This window comes from Leucoraja erinacea, chromosome 37 (assembly GCF_028641065.1).
Source record: "Leucoraja erinacea ecotype New England chromosome 37, Leri_hhj_1, whole genome shotgun sequence".
Classification (NCBI taxonomy): domain Eukaryota; kingdom Metazoa; phylum Chordata; class Chondrichthyes; order Rajiformes; family Rajidae; genus Leucoraja; species Leucoraja erinaceus.
The window spans coordinates 5,529,563-5,552,194 of NC_073413.1; the positions used below are offsets into that span (position 1 = coordinate 5,529,563).

At 48.2% G+C, this 22,632-nt stretch overlaps 2 protein-coding genes across 2 annotated transcripts; one reads left to right on the forward strand and one right to left on the reverse strand.

Annotated features, from left to right (window-relative positions):
- The first annotated feature begins 473 nt into the window (after positions 1-473).
- On the forward strand, positions 474-9,516 carry LOC129713822 (E3 ubiquitin-protein ligase TRIM56-like). Its single transcript, XM_055663141.1, has 2 exons — positions 474-590; positions 4,196-9,516. The coding sequence occupies exon 2, from the start codon at positions 4,210-4,212 to the stop codon at positions 6,139-6,141; it is 1,932 nt and encodes a 643-aa protein (XP_055519116.1). The 5' UTR covers positions 474-590; positions 4,196-4,209; the 3' UTR covers positions 6,142-9,516.
- A 143-nt stretch (positions 9,517-9,659) lies between these two features.
- On the reverse strand, positions 9,660-17,370 carry LOC129713823 (parvalbumin, thymic-like). Its single transcript, XM_055663142.1, has 5 exons — positions 17,284-17,370; positions 15,518-15,585; positions 14,516-14,648; positions 11,600-11,709; positions 9,660-9,864 (listed from the first exon to the last, which is right to left on the reverse strand). The coding sequence occupies exons 2-5, from the start codon at positions 15,576-15,578 to the stop codon at positions 9,833-9,835; spliced, it is 336 nt and encodes a 111-aa protein (XP_055519117.1). The 5' UTR covers positions 15,579-15,585; positions 17,284-17,370; the 3' UTR covers positions 9,660-9,832.
- Between the last annotated feature and the right edge of the window lie 5,262 nt (positions 17,371-22,632).

The following is a 22,632-nucleotide window of genomic DNA, read 5'->3' on the forward strand; positions in this document are numbered from 1 at the left end:
GATATAGGGGTCCCACAGGGGCCTACTTGCCATGCTCCATCTAACCGTCTCCATTTGAGGGTCACTTTTGGTGATTGCCAGATCGCCTTTTGTTTACCTCATATTAACCTGTCCACTTGACTGGCCTTACAACGGGTCCAGGGGTAAGTTTCCTTCTAATTTACCAACGACCCCACAGGTCGTCTATTCCCTTCATAAACTTTAATTTACATTTTGCCGTCGACTCGACGGCACAAAAGTTTGAACGCTCGCGGCAGCCGCGCCTGCGCAGTGCGCTCCCATTTGCCGGCCGCCGGCAGCCGCGCCTGCGCAGTGCGCTCCCACTTGCCGGCCGCCGTCAGCCGCGCCTGCGTAGTGCGCTCAGCGCGCTCCAACTTTGCCGGCCGCCGTCAGCCACGCCTGCGTAGTGCGCTCCCACTTGCCGGCCGCCGTCACTCAGCGGTTGGGGGGAGGGGTCACCGTCAACGGCCCAAGTTTGAACGCGGCCGCGCGCCGGCGCAGTGCGGGCCCCGCCAGCCGCGCCTGCGCAGTTGGGGAGAGGGTTGCCCGCCCGGGACCGCCATTTTCGCTGAGGATTGCCTCGTGCACAGGTGAGTGGTCGAATATTGAGCGCGGCAGTCGTCTACCTGAGGTATTTGAACCCATGCAAACGCCAGTGAGTAGACGGCCCGTGAACCCGTTGTGTCTATTTTCGATTTAAGTCAATATTATAGTTCCCGCGAAACGACGTTCCCCTCCTCGCCTCTCCTAGCAATGTTACAAAATTTTGAGATTTTAAAAATCAAGTCTGCAATTTATCCCATCAGATAAAGCATAACAATGTTTAATTTGACACCAAATTCACTTTCATATCTCAAGTATTAAAAAAGTCATGACAATTTTCATACTCGGAAATTAGCATCTTGTTCCCTATTGATTTTCAATGGACATTACAAAAAAGCTGTGATCTTGGATAGTCAAACGCCCATTTCTTAAGGAAAGATTAACATTTTTAAATAGCCTAAGTGTCCAAAGATTATTCACAAATAATTCACGATATAACATGATTTTTATATCTAATTTACATTAATTTATAGGCCAAATGGAAGGAATTTAGTGTTCAATTGCTGTAAATAAATGCCCATTTAAATCGGCTTTCTAGTGGGTTCATGTGAACGTGCTGGTTTAGAACGTTGACATAGCGCTGGATTAGTGCCCTCAAATGCCGAGAAAAATACTGCGGGATATAAAAAGCCCAAAATGAACTACTCGCTATAGATAACTTGATATACAGGGTTATATATATGCCCCATTTAATGTAAAAATAAGGTACATACCTTTAATTGTTTGCTTTATAAAACCCTGGGGCTGCGAGAGGTTGCGGAATGAGACAGTAATTTTAAAACTATTAGAACTATATTATCGAGGCCTATAAAACTAATAATACCTTTTGCGACCGGGTCTTGCAGCGATTTTTCGTTAATGATTTACTAGGCTGAACATGTGCGATTAGTACAGCCTAGTAAAAATCGCGTTTTAAACCCGCCCCCTCCAAACAGCACCAAAATCGCCGACATGGCTGAGGGCAGATTCCTAATGACGATTCAGGTAGGTTTTGTAACATACCTACTTGCTCCTCACGTCCGCCGTCTCCACCACCTGAGGAATTTGAACTCAAACAATGGGCAGTGATTTTTAATGAATACCAGACGGCCCGTGGACTTCCTTCGATTTAAACCAGCGTTAATGCATTTCGTTGTCTCTGTACTGTGCACTGACAATGACAATTAAAATTGAATCTGAGGTCTGCAGTTCATCTGGCGTCACCACGGGTCGTCGTGAATATTCCTGCTCTGACTCCAGAGATGCTGAGTTACTCCACATTTTTTGTGTGTCTCTCGCCGATTTAAACCAGCATCTGTAGTTCTTCCCGCGTCACAACGGGGACCCAACGAACGGGTGTATTCTCCAGAGATGCTGCCTGACCCACTGCCCACCAGCACTTTGTGCCTAGTTGTTAGATGTAATCCAGCAGATGCCAATGCTTTGCAGTATGTTTAGGTGTGTGGGTGAAGCTGAAGTCGGGGTCGTGTTAGATGTTTGGGTGAAGTTAGAGATCAGCATGTTTAACTGTGCTACAAAGACAGATGTGTACAGCAATTCGTTCTTCCCACGCACAATTAAAGCATGGAATAATCTCCACCAAACTATAGTTACCCAACCAGATGCAACTAAATTTAAAGTAGCACTTTCTTCCCAATAACCCTTTCTGGCTTAATCCCTCACTTCACCACCTCCAGTTTAAATTGCAGTTGGAATATTTTGGAGGACCAAGTAACCAAGAACCAAGGAGCTCTGGGCGCTTTTGAGAGAAAACTGACCCTGCCAGCGAACCACTCTCAAAAGCACATGCCCACATTTCCAGTGGTCGGTTAATTCTCTAAACTAAACGCAATGTTAGTGATTACTAACCAAGCCTTGGTTGAAGTCCACATTGCACTTTGATTAAGAGTCTCGACCCCAAAAGTCACAAATTCCTTTTCTCCAGAGATGCTGTCTGACCCGCTGAGTTACTCCAGCTTTTTGTGTCTCTCTTTGGTCTTTGAATAGTTCTCAAGCATGGCAGTCGCCAATTAATCTATTTGTGATTTATGTTTATAGTGTGAGTACAAAAGCTTATCAAAATGTTGTTTTCCTACAAGCTAATAAAATAACTAATCATTCCATTCGACCCAATCTCTCGTTTGCCTCAATGTGCTCTTTCGTTGCTGTAGTTAAAAAATTAACTAAACCTTTATGATTTCTTAAACATCGGTGAGTTTCTCCTGTGAGTTTGTATAGGGAGGTTGCACGAAAGGTCACTGGGTCAGAGGGCTCGACGCACGGCGCCGCTAAATCCAACTGGAAGACATACGTCACTTCCGGTATATGTTATTAATGCTAGAAACGCGTACTTTCCTACCTGATTGCGCTGAAAAAAATGGTGGAAAAGTTGGGGTAAGTGTGAGAGACATTTACCCAACTTCAGAATTCCAAACGTGAAGCGAAATAAAGGTATTAAGAAGCGAGAATTGAAGGGACTACTGCAGCTAAAATGTTTGGTAAACATTGACAATATTGGGAATTATCGCGTTTGCTCGCTGCATTTCATCAAGGCATTATTTGTGTTTTTCTTGATTCCTTTTGGTATCTAAAAATTCTCAAAAGTGATAAATCTGGCTGTAAATTTTTCTTCAGATGCGTTTTCATTTTGTATGTAAAAACCCACAAGAACCATGGGCGATTTAAAAAAATTACAGGCAGATTTATCACTTCTGAAACTTTTTAGATGCCAAAGGAATCAAGAAAAAACACAAATAATGCCTTACTGTTGATGAAATGCGGTGAGCAAACGGCCAATGTTCGCCAAGCACTCTGTCTGTTGTCCCTTGAGCTCTTGCTTCTTCTACCGACATTTCTCCTCACTTTTGGAATTCTGAAGTAGGCTAAATGTCTCACACGCTTATCCCGATTTCCATAATTATTTACAGCGCAAAAATTGACAATTTCAGCGGGTTTTAACGGGCCCGCTACGGTGGAAACAATGGTAAGTGCCTACCTGCAGTTCACCATGTGTATTTGGAGTAGCCTAGCAACAATACGGGTTATGGGTCGTGACCCGACTGCCGTGAAAACCTCCCTATAGAGTGGTGACATATCTACACTGTCCTGTGTCCAGCTGCCTCAGGCTGCTACATTTGGCCAAAAGCATCTTCAGGTAACGTTGGGCAGAATCTTTACTCTTCAGCCAGCATTTCTGGATGGACAGGCCAATTAGGAAGTCTATTTTCTAATGATACAAATGGATGTCTTTAAATCTTCTAGATTAAGATGCCCGGCAACTCTCCCCCAACTCTGCGGGTGCGGCTGATGGGGTTCAGATCGCCAAAATACTTCCGTGTGTACTTGTCCAGCATCACAACAGGGATCCAACAGGTCCACGGGGCATCTGGTGTGAAAATAAAACACTGTTGATTCACGGACCTGTATTTTAAGACCCAAACTTTCTGTGAGCAAACTTCTCATAGTCAGTGTGGAAACAGCTGTTTCCCTCCTGCCTGTGCTTTGTCCATATCCCTCCAAACCTGCCCTATTCATGTACCTGTCTAACTGTTTCTTAAAATATTGGGATAATCCCAGCCTCAACTATCTCATTGTGTCCTCTGATTTGTTGCAGGTTGTGTCCACATCATGACCAAGTCGGGGGATATTACGGATCAGATACAAAACGATCTATTAAACTGCAAGATCTGCCTCAGTTGGTTCACACAGCCCAAGATGCTGCCTTGTGCTCACACCTACTGCCAGGGGTGCCTGGAGAAGATGGTTAGGCCAGACCAGAAGGTTCAGTGCCCGGAGTGCAGGGAAGAGTTTGACGTTGGTGGTGGCATCAGCAAACTCAAGACCAACTTTTACATTAACAGTCTGATGGATATCTTCAAGAGCAAGGAGAACGAGAAGATGGTCTGCAGTTGGTGCGCGACAGCTGGTCTCAGTGAGATTGCCGCCATGGCTCGGTGTAAAACCTGCCTCAAATGCTTCTGCCCGCCTTGCAAGCTCACCCATGGGACTGCCAACCCACGCCACGTGCTGGAGGATCTGCCCGGTCACGTCGCCGGCCCTTGCGAGGCAGAGACAAAGATGCAGAAGATGATCTACTGCCAGGGCCACCCAGGAAACCTGGTGGACCATCTCTGCAACACCTGCAACAGCGTGATCTGCAGCAGTTGTTCCTCGCACGCCCACGACAAGCACTTGAAGGTGTCCCTGGCCAACGCAGGGACCACAGAGAAACCCACGGTGATGAATCTCATGGAGAGACTGAAGACTGACACGCAGTCGCTGGTCCAACAAGAAGACGACATCATCCAGGAAATGGGGGGGATGAAGGCGACGGAAAGATCTCTGATGTCTATGATAGAGTCCACCCTGGCCGAGGTCATAAACAACTTGATAAAACAGGGCGACACCATCAAGGACACGCTCTCCAATTACGTCAGGGAGCAGGAAGAGTTGTACAAGGTCGCACGAGACGATCTGCAGCTCAAGATCAAGAAGGCGAAGGACACCAGGGAATTTTCCCAGGGGGTCCTGGATTCCGGTAAAATGAGGGAAATAGTCTGCCTGCGGTCCATCGTGGAAGACCAGATCGATGGACTCCAAGCACCGAGGGTCCCGGATGACAAGAAGACCCGCCCCAGCCTGACCGTCAACGAGTCGCTCAAGAGCATACTGTCTCACTCCAACCTTTTCAGCGTCACCTTTGGCAAAGACCCAGCCCCCAAGAGCCCGTCGGCCTTCGCGCCACTTCCCCAACTTAAGCAGAGGGCGTGGAATCTACATTGCTTCGAAACGGAGCTGGGTGGTGACGTGTGTGATCCGAAGCTGACTGGCGTCAGCATCTCCAGCAACGGCATAATTGTGGTGGCGGACGAGGACAATTCCCTTCTGAAATGCTTCACCAACTACGGGCACCTCACTGCGACCATCTCACTGCCGGATGATGATGATAAACCATGCAGTGTTGCCATCTTTGATGACACCATCGTCTGCTCGTCTCGGAACCAGCTGTACATGTTGGACATGGACGGGACTTTGCTGAGGAAGCTTTTCCTTCGCGGCTCCGAGTCCGTCTACCACATTGCCGCCTACAGGGATGAATACGTGGCTGTGAGTGAGGGGTCCATGTGCTCCCTCTCCCTGTACGACATCAACGGGCAGGTGGTTGACAGAGTGCAGCCGTACGGCTATGAGGGGGGGCGCTTCCTCTTCCTCGCCATCAACAGCGAAGAGCGGTTCATCGTGGCCGACTGCGGCACAAAGTGCATCCTGATCTTCGACAGAGATGGCTGCGTCTTGGCCAACTGGGACCAGGTCACCATGAACGGAGTGGGCCGGGCGTTCTATCCCTACAGCATCTGCACGGATGAAGCCGATAACATTCTGGTCACCGAGCGGAACCGGATCCTCTTGTTTTGGCCCGATGGAGACTTCAGGGAGGAGCTGCTGACCACTGCCAACGGCCTTCACAAACCACGCGTAATCACCATCGACAATTGCAACAACCTGGTCGTCACCCAAGGCAACGGGTTCATCACCGTGTACCAGCTGGACCTCTCTTAGTGCATCGGTGACAGGAGCACTACTAGGCCAATCAGCCCATCGTCCACTCCGCCCTTTGATCTCTCATTCACTCCCAACCCCCTTCTAACCTCTCCCCATCACCCCAGACATCGGTACTAAACAGGAATCTACAGTGTCTGTCTCTGCCTTGAAAATAACATTTGACGTAGCCTCCTGCCTCCTGTGCTGCAGCGGGTATGGAGTTTGCACGTTCTTCCTGCGACCGCGAGGATTTCTTCCCACATCCCAAAGACGTGCGGGTTTGAGGGTTAATCGGCCCTCTGTAGATCGCCCCTAGTGTCGGGAGTGGATGAGAATTTGGGATAACATAGAACTAGTGTGAACATGTGATCGATGGTCAACGTGGACTCAGTGCTTTCAGTGACATGGGCAGGCATGTGGATATGCTGGAAATTGAGGGATATGGACCATGTACAGGTAGATTAGATATATAGACCATGTACAGGTAGATTAGTATATTTTGGCATTATATATTTCGGCCATCAACCCTGCCTTCCATGGCAATGAATTCCACAGATTTGCCACCCTCTGACTAAAGAAATTCATCCTCATCTCCTTCCTTTTATTTGGAGGCTGTGGGCTCTGCTCCTTGATACTCCCACTAGTGGAAACATCCACTCTGTCCAGGCCTTTCACTATTTGGAAAGTTTCAATGAAGTCCCCCCCCGTCCCACCCACGTCATTCTAAACTCCAGCGAGCACAGGCTCATTGCCATCAGACGCTCATCATACGTGAACCCACTCATTTCTGGGATTATTCTTGTAATCCTCCTCTGGACCCTCCAACGCCTCCACATCCCTCCTTGGATGTGGGGTACAGAACTGCTCACAATAATCCAAATGCGGCCCGACCCGCGCCTTCTAGAGCCTCGGCATTACCTAGTCAGTAACTGTGCTATGTTGGGGAACGGTCCTTGACATCCAGGCTGTATTCTGACTCTTGACTCTAGCAGTCTACCTGTGCACAGGATATTTTTACGGCAGGTTTTAAGATAGACAGTTCTCGAGTAGTACGGGTGTCGAGAAAGCAGGAGAATGGGGATGAGAGGGAGTAGACTCGATGGGCAGAATAGCCTAATTCTGCTCCAGCGCAGCGATAAACTGAGGGTGCTGCCTATGCGGAATTTGCACCATCTCCCTGTGACCGCGTGGGTTTTCTCCGGGTGTTTCCTCCCATATGCCAAAGATGTGACGTACGGGTTTGTGGGCTAATTGGCTGCTGTATATTGCCCCTAGAGTGTGGGACATAGAACTAGTATCGACGCGGTCTCGGTGGAATGATGGACCTGTTTCCTTGCTGTATCTCTAAACTTTAAACATTCCAGCAATCCAGTTTTTGTAATTAGTTTAAAATCAGCTTAAAACTGCATTTCTCCTGTGTTTTTGATGGCGGTGGCTATCTCCTTACTCTTCGCCATCCCACCATTGTACTAAAGAGCTGAGGGTTCACCGCAGGTAGTTTGGCGTTCACCATGGGATTGCTGGAGAGATCATTCATAGGCATTATTCGTCCACTTAGGATTCCTGAGGACCAACATTACCAACAATAATGATAACACGGTTAAAAGATGTAAATCATTTAATAAGCATTGTAAAGAGATGTAGAGCAGCTGCCTCACAGTGCCAGAGACCCGGGTTCGATCCCAATGACGGGTGCTGCCTATGCGGAGTTTGTACGTTCTCCCTGTGACCGCGTGGGTTTTCCCAGGGTGCTCCGGTTTCCTCCCACATTCCAAAGACGTGTAGGTTTGTCGGTTAATCTGCTTTTGTGAATTGCCTCCAGTGTGTAGGATGCGAAACTGGGATAACATTGAACTATAGGGGACTTGATGGACTGAAGGGCCTGTTTGCACACTGTATCTCTAAACTAAACGCAATATTAGCGATTATTGACCGTCTTGGTTAAAGTCCACATTGCACTATGATTAAGTCTCAACCCGAAAAGTCACCAATTCCTTTTCTCCAGAGATGTTGTCTGACCCGCTGTTACTCCAGCTTTTTGTGTGTCTCTCTTTGATATTTGATTAGTTCTCAAGCATGGCAGTTACCGATTAATCTAATCATATTTGTGATTTATGTTTATAGTGTGAGTACAAGAGCTTATCAAAATGTTGTTTTCATACAAGCTAAAAAAAACTAATCATTCCATTCGATCCAATCTCTCGTTTGCCTCAATGTGCTCTTTCGTTGCTGTAATTAAAAAAATAAATAGTCTTTTATAAAGTTCGTTAACATCAGTGTGTTTCCTGTGAGTTTGTATAGAGTGGTGACATTTCTACACTGGCTGTGTCCATCTGCCTCGGGCTGCTACATTTGGTCAAAAGCATCTTCAAGTAACATTGGGCAGAATCGTTACTCTTCAGACAACATTTCTGGAGGACATGGATGGCTGATCTCTGGGTCAGGCAACATCTCTGCAAAATCGTTAACTGGAAAAGGTGCTGAGGTCGTACGAGGACGTTACCAGGACTCGAGGTGCCTGAGCTACAGGGAGACGTTGGACAGGCTCGGACTTTATTACCTGGAGCACTAGAGGATGAGGGGTGATCTTATAAGAGGTGTACAAAATCATGAGAGGAATGGATCTGGTAGACGCACAGGGTCTCTTGCCCAGAGTATGGGGGGAATTGAGGACCAAGGGGCATAGGTTTAAGGTGAATGGAAAATTATTTAATAGGAATCCGAGGGGTTACTTTTTCACACAAAGGGTTGTGGTTGTATGGAACGAGCTGCTGGAGGAGGTAGTTGAGGCAGGGACTTTCCCACCGTTTAAGAAACAGTTAGTTATATGGATAGGTACACAAAAATGCTGGAGAAACTCAGCGGGTGCAGCAGCATCTATGGAGCGAAGGAAATAAGCCACGTTTTGGGCTGAACCCCTTCTTCAGTTATATGGATAGGACAGGTTTGGAGGGATATTAACGAGTGAAGTGGGGGCATGTTGACCGGTGTGGGCAAGTTGGGCCGAAGGACCTGTTTCCACGGTGTATCACTGACTCATTACAAGCAGCCAAAGACATCCCACCCCTTATTCTCAAGGACCAAAGTCATGATGCAGCTCTTTGGTCAGGCCGCATTAGGAGTACTGCGTGCAATTCTGGAAGTGAAGGCTTTGGAGATGGTGCAGAGGAGGTTTTCCAGAAGGCTGTCTGGATTAGAGGACTTCAGCTACAGGGTGAGGTTGGACAGACTTGCATTGTTTTCTCTGGAACGCAGATAGTGTGGGGAGACTTGATAGAAGTTAGAAAAATTCTGAGAGGCACAGATAGGGGAGACAGTCAGTACCTTTTTTTCCCAGGGTAGAAATGGCTAACACTTGAGAGCAGAGAGGGAGTTTAATGGGGATGTGTGGGGTAAGTTTTATTGCCTGTGAAATGCCCGTTTTCTGTGCACTTCACAGGAGTAATGAAATTTCTCCTCGTCTCCTTTCTAAAAGAACGTCCTTTAAGGAAGGAGTGGAATACTCTTCTATGTTCTAAAACAAAAGCAGACAGTGGTTCACAAAGAGATTTTATTGCTGTTACTTGACTAAATCCAGCAGTGACAATCCATCGGGTGCAACTCGACGACACAGGAGTTGACGCTGATCGATTTGAAGAATTCCGGGTATTTTCCATTGTTTCCAGAGGTGGGTTTGGGAGCGGCAACTTGAAGGGAATCTCCATCCGATTTATCCTTGCGTACTTATCAGACTCAGGAATTCTGCAGGTTCAGAACAGCTGATGTCGGCATTATGAGGTTACTTTCCATCCTACACAAATAATCTGCTGGTAACATTTTCACAAAAAGGGTGGTGGGTGTATGGAACGAGCTGCCGGAGGATGTAGTCTAGGCAGGTACTATCGCAATGTTTAAGAAACAGGCAGGTACAGGTTTAGAGGGGTATGGGCCAAATGCAGGCAGGTGAAACTAGTATAGGTGGGACATAGAAACATAGAAATTAGGTGCAGGAGTAGGCCATTCGGCCCTTCGAGCCTGCACCGCCATTCAATATGATCATGGCTGATCATCCAACTCAGTATCCCGTGCCTGCCTTCTCTCCATACCCTCTGATCCCCTTAGCCACAAGGGCCACATCTAACTCCCTCTTAAATATAGCCAATGAACTGGCCTCGACTACCCTCTGCGGCAGAGAGTTCCAGAGATTCACCACTCTCTGTGTGAAAAAAAGTTCTTCTCATCTCGGTTTTAAAGGATTTCCCCCTTATCCTTAAGCTGTGACCCCTTTGTCCTGGAACATGTTGGCAGGTGAGGGCAAGTTGGACCAAATGGCCTGTTTCCACACTGAGACTCCTAGACTATGACGTGACTTGGGTGGGGGTAGGGGGGTAGAGAGAGAGAGAATGCCAGGGTTATTCGAATTCAAAGAAATCAAGATTAATATCACTGGGTTGAAAGCTGCCCAAGCGAAATAAGTGATGCTGTTCCTTCACTCTGACAATGGAGGAGGCCTAGGACAGAAAGGTCAGTGGGAATGGGAGGGGGAATTAAAGTGTTTGGCAACCGGGAGATCAGGTAGGTTCAGGCGGACTGAGCGAAGGTGTTCAGCGAAACGATCGCCCAGTCTACGTTTGGTCTCGCCAATGTATAAGAGTCCGCATCTTGAACAACAGATACAGTAGATGAGGTTGGAGGAGGTCCAAGTGAACTTCTGTCTAATCTGAAAGGTCTGCCGGGGTCCCAGGACAGAATCGAGGGAGGAGGTATAGGGAAACGTTTTGCATCTCCTACAGTTGCAGAGGGAAGGTACCTGGGGAGGAGGTAGTTTAGGTGGGAAAGGATGAGTTAACCAGGGAGTTGCGGTGAGAAGGTCTCTGTGGAAGGCGGAAAGATGTGACTGGTGAAATTGTCAGAGGATTATGTGTTGTATGCGACGGCTGATGGGATGAAAGGTAAGAACAAGGGAGACTGTCTTTGTGACTGGGGGAGGGGGAGCAAGGTCGGAGCTGCGGAGTACAGAGGAGACACGTGTGAGGGCCTCTTCAATGATGGTAGTAGGTAACCCCATTTCCCTAAAGAATGAGGACATTACGAAAGTCCTGGTATGGAACACCTCATTTTGGGCGCAGATATGGCTTAGACGAGGAATTGGGAGTAAGGGAAATAGTCTTTACTTAGAGATACAGCACGGAAACCGGCCCTTCGGCCCACCGTGTCTGCGCGACCTGCGATCCCCACACACTAACACTATCCATCACACACAAGGCACAATTTACATTTATATCAAGCCAATTAACCTACAAACCTGCACGACTTTGGGAGGAAACCGAAGATCTCGGAGAAAACCCGCACAGGTCATGGGGAGAACGTACAAACAGACAAACACCCATAGTCAGGTTTAAACTTGGGTCTCTGGCGCTGGGAGGCAGCAGCTCTACCGATGCGCCACTGTGCTGCCCAAATACAGTGAGGCATTTTTAAATGTGTGTAAACTTACCACCGCAATCAATCCTGCCGTCTCCATCTACATCTCCAGCGGAGACGAAACTGTCCATCTCAGTGTCACTCAACTCTCGGGCTTCTGGACAGAAGTACCGTAGGAACAGCCTTTAAAGTAAAGAGGAGTCTAAACTTTAGTTCCGTCTATTGCCACGTGTACCAAGGTGCAGTGAACTGCTCTTTCGTTGTGTGCTATCCAGTCAGAGAAAGGACTGTACATGATTACAACCAAGCTGTCCACAGTGTACAGTTACTGGGTAATGCAGGTGAATGTTCTCTGTAACCTTTTCCCTGCACAGGGCGGCACAATAGTGCAGCGGTAGAGTTGCTGCTTTACAGCGCCAGAGACCCGGGTTCGATCCCGACTACGGGTGCTGTCTGTACGGAGTTTGTACTTTCTCCCCGTGACCTGTGTGAGTTTTCTCCGAGACCTCCGGTTTCCTCCCACACTACAAGGACGTGCAGGTGTGAAGGCTAACTGGCTTGGTATAATTGTAAATTGTTTCTAGTGTGTGAAGGATAGTATTAATGTGTGGGGGTCAATGGTCGGCGCAGGCTGTGTGGGCCGAAGGGCCTGTTCCCGCGCCGTAAAGTTTTCAAGCTGCTAATCTTATCGTAACAGAACACGCAATACAGAAATAGGCCCATCGGCCCATCATATATGCACTGACCATGATGTAAATCTTACTAATCCCATCTGCCTGCATAAGGTCATAAGAAATAGGAGTAGAATTAGACCATTCGGCCCATCAAGTGTACTCTGCCATACAATCATGGCTGATCTATCTCTCCCTCTGACACTTGTACTAATCAAGAGTTGGATGGTCCTTATCCCTCTACTGGTTCAGCCTGTTCAGACATCTGTCCTCCTAACATTGATATCTTGTCTGCTTCTACCAACTAACCTGGCAGCGTATTCCAGGTACCAACCTCTCTCTGCGACAAATATTTGCCTTGCAAATCTTCTTTAAACTTTCTCTCTCTCAAGATTCAAGATTCAAGATAGTTTATTGTCATGTGTCCCAGATAGGACAATGAAATTCTTGCTTTGCTTCAGCACAACAGAACATTGTAGGCATAAATACAGAACAGATCAGTGTGTCCATATACCATTCAATATATATATATTCTGCTGAAAGCATGGGACACCGCTTTCAGGTCAGGCGATGCTCGAGCCTACAGTTCATCCAGGGCTAACCTGAAGAGGGGCATCAGGAAGGCCAAGCACTGCCATAAGCTCAGGATTGAGGAGCACTTCAACAACAACTCCGACCCCCGACGCATGTGGCAAGGCATCCAGGCCATCACGGACTACAGACCCTCCAACATCACCCCCACATCCAGCGACGCCTCCTTCTGGCCCTGACGCATCCCCGGGCGCGTGCTCAGGGCCTGTGCTGCGCAGCTGACAGACGTCTGGACTGACATCTTCAACCTGTCACTTGCCCAAGCAGTTGTCCCCACTTGCCTTAAAGCCACCTCCATCGTGCCAGTGCCAAAACACTACACTGCGGCAAGCCTCAACGACTTCCGCCCAGTTGCACTTACCCCCATCATCACCAAGTGCTTCGAGAGGCTGGTCCTGGCACACCTCAAAAGCTGCCTACCCCCCACACTGGATCCCTATCAGTTTGCCTACCGCAAGAACAGGAGTACGGAGGATGCCATCTCAACGGCACTTCACTGCACCCTCTCCCACCTCGACAACAGAGACACTTATGTAAGAATGCTGTTCATCGATTACAGCTCAGCATTCAACACCATTATTCCATCAAAACTGATCACCAAACTCGGTAACCTGGGCATCGACCCCTCCCTCTGCAACTGGATACTGGACTTTCTAACCAACAGACCCCAGTCTGTGAGGTTAGACAAGCACACCTCTTCAACCCTCACCCTGAACACCGGCGTTCCTCAGGGCTGTGTGCTGAGCCCCCTCCTCTACTCCCTCTTCACCTATGACTGCACACCTGTACATGGTACTAACACCATCATCAAGTATGCAGATGATACAACGGTGATTGGCCTCATCAGCAACAACGATGAGCTGGCCTACAGGGAGGAGGTCCAGCACTTAGCAGCATGGTGCGCTGACAACAACCTGGCCCTTAACTCCAAGAAGACCAAGGAGCTCATTGTAGACTTCAGGAAGTCCAGAGGCGGCACGCACACCCCCATCCACATTAACGGGACGGAGGTGGAACGTGTTTCTAGCTTCAGGTTCCTGGGAGTCAACATCTCCGATGACCTCTCTTGGACCCACAATACCTCTACTCTGATCAAGAAGGCTCATCAGCGTCTCTTCTTCCTGAGGAGACTGAAGAGGTCCATCTGTCTCCTCAGATCCGGGTGAACTTCTACCGCTGCACCATCGAGAGCATCCTTACCAACTGCATCACAGTATGGTATGGCAACTGCTCTGTCTCCGACCAGAAGGCATTGCAGAGGCTGGTGAAAATTGCCCAACGCATCACCGGTTCCACGCTCCCCTCCATTGAGTCTGTCCAAAGCAAGCGCTGTCTGCGGAGGGCGCTCAGCATCGCCAAGGACTGCTCTCACCCCAACCATGGACTGTTTACCCTCCTACCATCCGGGAGGCGCTACAGGTCTCTCCGTTGCCGAACCAGCAGGTCGAGGAACAGCTTCTTTCCGGTGGCTGTCACTCTACTCAACAACGTACCTCGGTGACTGCCAATCACCTCCCCCCCTCCGGACACTTATTTATTATTTTTTATTCAAATCGTTTGCTATGTCGCTCTTCCAGGGAGATGCTAAATGCATTTCGTTGTCTCTGTACTGTACACTGACAATGACAATTAAATTGAATCTGAATCTGAATATTCACTTTAAACTCAAACTCAAGCTCCAGAGATAACGCCCGCGGAGGTTTAGAGAGCAATGAGGAGTTGCTTACTTGAGCTCACTCTTCTCAATGAAGCCACTCCCGTCCTCGTCGATAATGCCGAAAATTTTCCCCATCTCTTCCGAAGATTTCTTGGCGAGACCAGAGGTCTGGGAAAATTTCTTGAGGTGGAAGGACCCTGGAGCTGGAACAGGGAAGAGTTGTCAGCGGAAGAAATATTGGCCAAATGTGGGCGAGGGGAGGGGGGCTCGGAGTTTAGTAATGGTGGCGCAGAGCTTAGTGCTCCAAGGATGCACCGTGGAACAGAACGAAGAAGTGGTGGTGGGGAGCTGGGAAGCCGCCGCGCTTGGCCCTGAAGATCAAGGGAGGGAGTCGCTGGTGATGACAGAGTTTAGGTAAGGGACAGAAGTTTAGGGGTAATATGAGGGGGGACGTCTTTACTCAGAGAGTGGTAGCTGTGTGGAATGAGCTCCCAGTGGAAGTGGTGGAGGCAGGTTCGATTTTATCATTTAAAAATCAATTGGATAGGTATATGGACGGGAAAGGAATGGAAGGTTATGGTCTGAGTGCAGGTAGATGGGACTAGGTGAGAATAAGTGTTCGGCACGGACTAGAAGGGCCGAGATGCCCTGTTTCCGTGCTGTAATTGTTATATGGTTATATATATGACGGACGCGAGGATTGGGCCGGGTGCCAACCAGCGATCACCCGCACATTAACACTATCCTACACACACACACACACACACACTAGGGACAATTTGCATTTGCTGCACAACAAGCCAATTAACTGACATTCCCACACGCGGTCACGGGAAGAACGTACAAACTCCGTACGGACAGCGCCCGAGGTCAGGATCGAACCCGGGTATCTGGCGCAACGAGGCAGCAACTCTACCGCTGCGCCGCCACCGTGCGGATAAGGGGACTTGTGGAAGCAATGCCTAACGAGGATCAGTGACTTGGGGTTACGCACAGATGGCACCAGGACTCCGTGAAACCAAGGGCAGGAACGAGAGCGGAGGAGGGAGGATTGTGTGGAGAGTGAGATTACCGTTGCACTCGGCGAGGGCAGCAGCCACATCTCCTGCGACGAGGAAGTCCGTGATCTTCATCGTAAACCTGTTGAAAAGCAGTGATCAGGCTCAGTGTGTCTGGAATGAACTCCGCAACATTTAATTTATTTAATATATATATATCATTTACAAAACATAGAAAATAGGCCATTCGGCCCTTCGATCAATGTGATCATGGCTGATCATCCAGAATCAGCCCGTTCCTGCTTTCTCCCCATGTCCTTTGATTCCGTTAGCCCTAAGAGCTAAATCTAACTCTCTCTTGAAAACAAAGGTGGCAGGATAGCACAGCATGGGGTCAGGTCCTTTAGCCCACAATATCCTGCCGAGCATGATGCCAAGTTCAACTAACCTCCACTGCCCACACCTGATCCATATCCCTCCATTCGTAAGTTCATAAGTGATAGGAGCAGAATTAGACCATTCGGCCCGTCAAGTCTACTCCGCCATTCAATCATGGCTGATCTATCTCTCCCTCCTAACCCCATTCTCCTGCCTTCTCCCCATACTAATCAAGAATCTATCTCTGCCTTAAAAATATCCGTTGACTTGGCCTCCATAGCCTTCTGCAGATCCACAGGTTCACCACCCTCTGACTAAAGAAATTCCTCCTCGTCTCCTTCCTAAAGGAATGTCCTTTAATTTTGAGGCTGTGCCTCTGGTCCTAGACTCTCCCACCATTGGAAACATCTTCTCCACATCGACTATATCCAAGCCTTTCACTATTCGGTAAGTTTCAATGAGACCCCTCCTCATTCCCAGCATATCCATTGAATACATTTCTCTAAACTCCTGACAATCCCTCAGAGGGTGGGTGTATGGAACGAGCTGCCAGAGGAGGTTATAGAGGCAGATACTAGAACAGCATATAAACGGTTGGACATGGATTGGAAAGGTTTAGAGGCATTTGGGTCAAACGTGGGCAAGAGGGACTAGCGTAGATGGGGCATGTCGAGATGTGCCAAAGGGCCTGATACCAGACACTGTGTGACTCAATGACTCGAATCAGTTACTGACTCCCACATCAAGATCTCTCCGCTACTCCCCAACGAACATCCCCTGGTTCATTGAAAATCAGACGCTGGGTAATCTTGAAACAAGATCTGAAAATGCTGAGAAATACTCAGCAGGTCGGGCAGCATCCATGGAAAGAGAAAGGGCTAAGCTTTTGGATCGACGACCGGTTTAACTCTCCCTCTCTGATGTTTTCCCCGTCAGAGTTCACCATTTGTAAAAAAAAAAAACCTCTCTCGCCTGTAAGGATGACGGTGGAAACTTTGAGCGACCTTGTCTTTCTTTGAAAAATCAGCAAATGAACCTGAAGACAAAGTAAATCTTCAAACATACAAGTGTTTAAGAAGGAACTGCAGATGCTGGAACAGTTGAAGGTAGACAAAAATGCTGGAGAAACTCAGGGGGTGAGGCAGTATCTGTGGAGCGAAGGAAATAGGTACTCCATTCAGGTCGAGACCCTTCTTCAGACTTAGACTGACCCTTCTTCATTCTTCGAATGGAACACCCATTCCTTTGCTCCATAGATGCTGCCTCACCCGCTGCGTTCCTCCAGCATTTTTGTCTACCTTCAAACAAACAATGTGTTTTTCCCCCACACAAAACTCACACTGCCTTCCATTGTTAATAACCCCACAGTAATCCCGTTCGTTCATTCAGACCATCAACAGCAAACAGCGAAATGGTACATTTTTCAGCCGGTGAAACAAAAAGCAGTTTGAATAGTACTCACTCTCCCGCTAGAACTGTGTGACTGAGGTTAGTTGGCCGGGACTTGTGTCTCCTCTGTTCACTCCGTTGCCTTTTATATCTCGAAGGGGCTGCCACTGTTTTTAATGGCAATTATAAGCAGGAGGAGTCCAGAACCATGTCAACAATTGAGACCGAGATTAGACCACTCTGTTTACACTGAAGACAAAGCTGAACGGGATTGAGTTTTGAGGGAACTTGAATGGGAGGGAGTTCCCTGCTTCCACCGACAGCTTTATGGATTATACTACCAAGCAGGAGATAGGCACAGAAAAGCTGGAGTGAAGGGCCTGTCCCACTTACGTGACCTTTACAGGCGACTGCCGGCACCCGTGATAGGGCGTGAGAGGTCCCCTATGGTTGTGAGAGGTCCCCTATGGTTGTGAGAGGTCTCCTATGGTCGTGAAAGGTCTCCAAAGATTCGTACCGTATTTCTGGTCGCCGCTGAATTTTCAACATGCTGAAAATTTCGGCGACCTATCAAAGGTGTCGGCAGTTGTCTGTAAAGGTCGCGTAAGTGGGACAGGCCCTTAACTCAGCGGGAGAGGCAGCATCAAGAAATGGGTGGCGTTTCGGGTCGAGACCCTTCTTCAGACATCCCTTCTCTCCAGAGATGCTGCCCGTCCCACTGAGTTACTCCAGCTTTTTGTGTTCGTACCTACGGTTTAAACCAGCATTTGCAGTTCCTTCCCACACATTTTGTCAACTACCCGGCAGGAAGTCGTTTGCGCGGGACCGTAACCCACCACAAGCGAGCTTAAGGGCCTGTCCCACTTACGCAACCTTTTCAGGCGATTTCCGGCACACCTGATAGGTCGCCAAAATTTTCAACATCGATGGTCAGTGTGGACTCGGTACTTTAAGTGACTGCACGTGTATATTCAGGGATATGGATCGTGTGCAGAGGGATGAGGTTAGTATATGTATCATGTTCGGCACAGAAATTATGGGTCGAAGGACTTGTTACTGCGCTGTAGTGTTCTATGTTTTATGTTCATAAAGCCTGTAACAAAAATAGATATGTCGTTATCAGGCAAATGAACCGTCCTCTCACCAACTAGAGAGCGGTCCTGACCTCCCATCTACAGTGCATTCAGAAAGTATACAAACCCCTTCACTTTTTCCACATTTTGTTACCTTACAGCCTAATTTTAAAATGGATTATATTCATTTTTGTTATCATCAATCTACACACAATACCTCAGAATGAAGAAGCGAAAACAGGTTTAGATATTTTTGTAAAAGAAGATTTTTGTAAAAATAACTGAAATATCATATTTACATAAAAATTCGGACCCTTTGCTATGACACTCAAAATTTAATTTAGGCTCATCCTGTTTCCATTGATTATCCTTGAGATGTTTCCACAACTTGATTGGAGTCCACCAGTGATAAATTAAATTAATTGGACATGATTTGGAAAGGCACACACCTGTCTATATAAGGTCCCACAGTTGACAGTGCATGTCAGAGCAAAAACCAAGCCATGAAGACGAGGACATTGTTCGAAGATCTCCGAGACAGGATTGTGTCGAAACGCAGATCTGGGGAAGGGTATAAAACAATTTCTGCAGCATTGCAGGTCCCGAAGAGCACAGTGGCCTCCGTCATTCTTAAATGGAAGAACTTTGGAACCACCAGGACTCTTCATAGAGCTGGCCGCCCGGCCAAACTGAGCAATCTGCCCTTCGGCCCAACTTGCCGACAACGCCCAAAATGTCTCAGGTACGCTAGTCACACTTGCCCACATTTGGTCCATATCCCTCCAAACCTATCCTTCCCTGTTTAACTGTTTCTTAAATATTGTGATAGTCCCAGCCTCGACTACCTCCGCTGGCACTTGTTCCATACACCCACCACCCTTGGTGTGAAAAGATTTAATAGGAATCCCGCGGATTCCTATTAAATCTTTTCCCCTTTACCTTAAACCCATGTCGTCTGGTCCTCGATTCCCCTACTCTGGGCAACAGACTCTGCCCGATCTATTCCTCTCGTGATTTCATATACTGTTTTTATTACAGTGGGATCCATCCTTCAGTATATCCGGGACGAGAGGAAAGACCTGCATTACATGAAGGTTCCTCCTAGAAACATAGAAAAATAGGAGGCCATTCAGCCCTTCGAGCTTCCTGTTGTACAATGACTGCCCAGTATTGCCCGGGAGAAGCGCAAGTGGTCACGGGGAGAACCTGGTAACTCGACGTGGACAGCACAGGGTGGCGCAGTGGTAGAGTTGATGTCCAAAAACGCCAGAGACCTGGGTTTGATCCTGACTACAGCTGTTGTCTGTACTGAGTTTGTATGTTCTCTCCGTGACCCGCGTGGGTTTTCTCTGGGTGCTCCGGTTTCCTCCCACACTCCAAAGACGCGCAGGTTTACAGGTTAATTGGCTTCTGCAAATTGCCCCGAGTGTGTAGGATAGTACCAGTGTACAGGGTGATAGTTGGTGGGCCGAAGGGCCTGTTTCCACGTTGTATCTCTAAAACTAGATACTAAGTATCACTGAGGTCAGGATCGAACATGGTTCCCTGTGTTCCGCTGTGCCTTATTGGGGACATTTTAGTTTGGTTTGGTTTAGAGATACAGCAATGAAACAGAGCCTTCGGCCCACCGAGTCCGCACCGACCAGCGATCCCCGCACACTAATACTATCCTACACACACTAGGGACAATTTACAATCTAACCCAAGCCTATTAACCTACAAACCTGCACGTCTTTGAAGTGTGGGAGGAAACCAGAGCACCCGGAGAAAACCCACGGGGTCACAGGGAGAACGTACAAACTCCATGCAGACAAGCACCCGTGGTCAGGATCGAACCCGGGTCCCTGGCACTGCAGGGCAGTAGGTCGACCTCTGCGCCACCGTGCTGCCTGTTAGTGGGAAGGAAATGGATGGTGAGGGAGTTGGAGAGTTTGTCGGAGAGGGGAGACGGTTTATCGCGTGATGAAGGTCACTGTGGTGAAGGGTAGGGTGACATTGCAGGTGCAGCTGCCTGGCTCACTGGCTGCGTGACTGGAGATGAATGAGTTATATGACCACACAGGTGTGTCATTCGTATAATCACACCTGGTGGGATCCTGTTGTGTATCACCTGGGGCAAGGTCACTACAGGCGCCCCTCAGCAGACTGACTGGCCCATTGAGACTCGCACAGGCCACCCCCCATCGCAGCCATCTACAGGAGTCGCTGCATCTAAAATGGGCAGCCAGCCTATTGGGCAGTAGGCTATTCATCATCAGAGACCATCTCCACCCTGGCCAAGCTCCCATTTCACTCCTGCTATCGGGAAGAAGGTGTACGAGCCTGAAAACTGTGACATCCAGCTTGAGGAACAGCTTCTACCCAACAACCTCTGTGAGCTACATAGACTTGGGGGCATTGTCTAGGCATTGCACTATTCCTGTTTGTTCACTTGTCTGTTTTTATTTTTAATTTAGGCTTAATTTGAGACTTAATCCCGATCACGGGCGCTGGCTGTACGGAGTTTGTACATTCTTCCCCGTGACCTGCGAGGGTTTTCTCCGGGAGCTGCGGTTTCCTCCCACACTCCAAAGAAGTGCAGGTTTGTAGGTTAATTGGCTTCTGTAAAAAATTGTAAATTGGCCCCTAGTGTGTGTAGGGCAGTGCCAGTGTGCGGGGATCGCTAGTTGCCGCGGACTCGGTGGTCCGAAGAGCATGTTTTATGTTTTATGTGTCTTTCCTAACTGTCAGTGTATGTCATGTTGCCACTTGCGGGCAGAGCACCAAAGCAAATTCCTTGTATGGGAATACTTGGCCAATAAACTTATTCATTCATTTCCGCGCTGTATCTCTAAACTCTAGACTAAGGGGGGTGGGGGGGGGGGGAAGAAAAAAGGGGTGAGCACTTTTTTTGTCGGTATGTTTGTGGCAACTCTTTTGTGTACATGGTACGCAAAAACTAAGAATTTCACTGCACCGAACTAGGTACAAGTGACAATATAACCTTGTAAACCTACGCTGCACTCCCTCAATAACAAGAATGTCCTTCCTTAAATTAGGGGACCAAAGCTGCACACAATACTCCAGATGTGGTCTCACTTGGGCCCTGTACAACTGCAGAAGGACCTCTTAGCTGAGAGAATGGAGCGGCTGGGTTTGTACACTCTGGAGTTTAGAAGGATGAGAGGGAATCTCATTGAAACATATCAGATTGTTAAGGGTACACAAAAATGCTGGAGAATCTCAGCGGGTGCAGCAGCATCTATGGAGCGAAGGAAATAGGTAACGTTTCGGGCCGAAACCCTTCTTCACACTGACCATCAGTATGAAGAATGGTTTTGGCCCGAAACGTTACCTATTTCCTTCGCTCCATAGATGCTGCTGCACCCGCTGAGATTCTCCAGCATTTTTGTGTACCTTCGATTTTCCAGCATCTGCAGTTCCTTCTTGAACAAGATTGTTAAGGGATTGGACATGCTAGACCCATCATCATTTTCACAGTCCCAACAGCAGCAGGGGATAAAGACTTAATGCAGCCATCGCCTTGATCAACTTCGTCCAGAGATCTATCATCCTCTCCTCACCACCCTAGGTCCTTCACTATTATAAAATTAAGTTATTCGATTATTAACGATAATCATATTTTACAATACCAACACTCCCACCACCAAATATGAAAAAATACCAATTATCCTTAAACTAAATATTAAATAGCTTTATTATAATCTTGGGCTAGGATGCATTCCAACCCAACCCCCCCCCCCCCCCCCCCCCTCCAGCGGCGGTGCCCAGTGGTCCGGGAAATCCCCCCAGGGCAGAGCGGTCATAGTCCATCTCCAGTACCACCCGGGAGCAGTCATAACCCCAGGGGAGGGGCAGGCAGCCGGCTCGGGCACCGTGACTCGCGGATGGCCAGCTTGGCAATTGATGCAATCTTTATGGCCACTGGAATGCAGAGCGGAGTCAGAGCTGAAGAGTGGGGGTGAGACAGACTGATACTGGGTTAGTCATCTCACAGAAACCAGGGGAGGGAGAGGGAGGCCCCCTGAGTGATGATGTAACTGGAGAGTATTTGTAGGAACAGAGATATCATTCACTACAGCATACGAGCACCGCCTATAATCACCCCGTACCCACTGTGGTCAGGTTCAGATCATGTGTGTGAGCTGTAGAACACACAGATAAGGAAGGGGATGGAGGTAAGGAGAGCGCAAGGGAATCTCTAGTCAGTTACAGCAAGGTAAACCAAGGCGGGCCAAAGGTACTCCCAGAATAAATCACAGAAAGAATGAAAGAATAAAGGATGGTGCAACGTGCTGCCAGAGGGCGGCACAGCGGTAGAGTTGCTGCCTCACAGCGCCATAGACCAG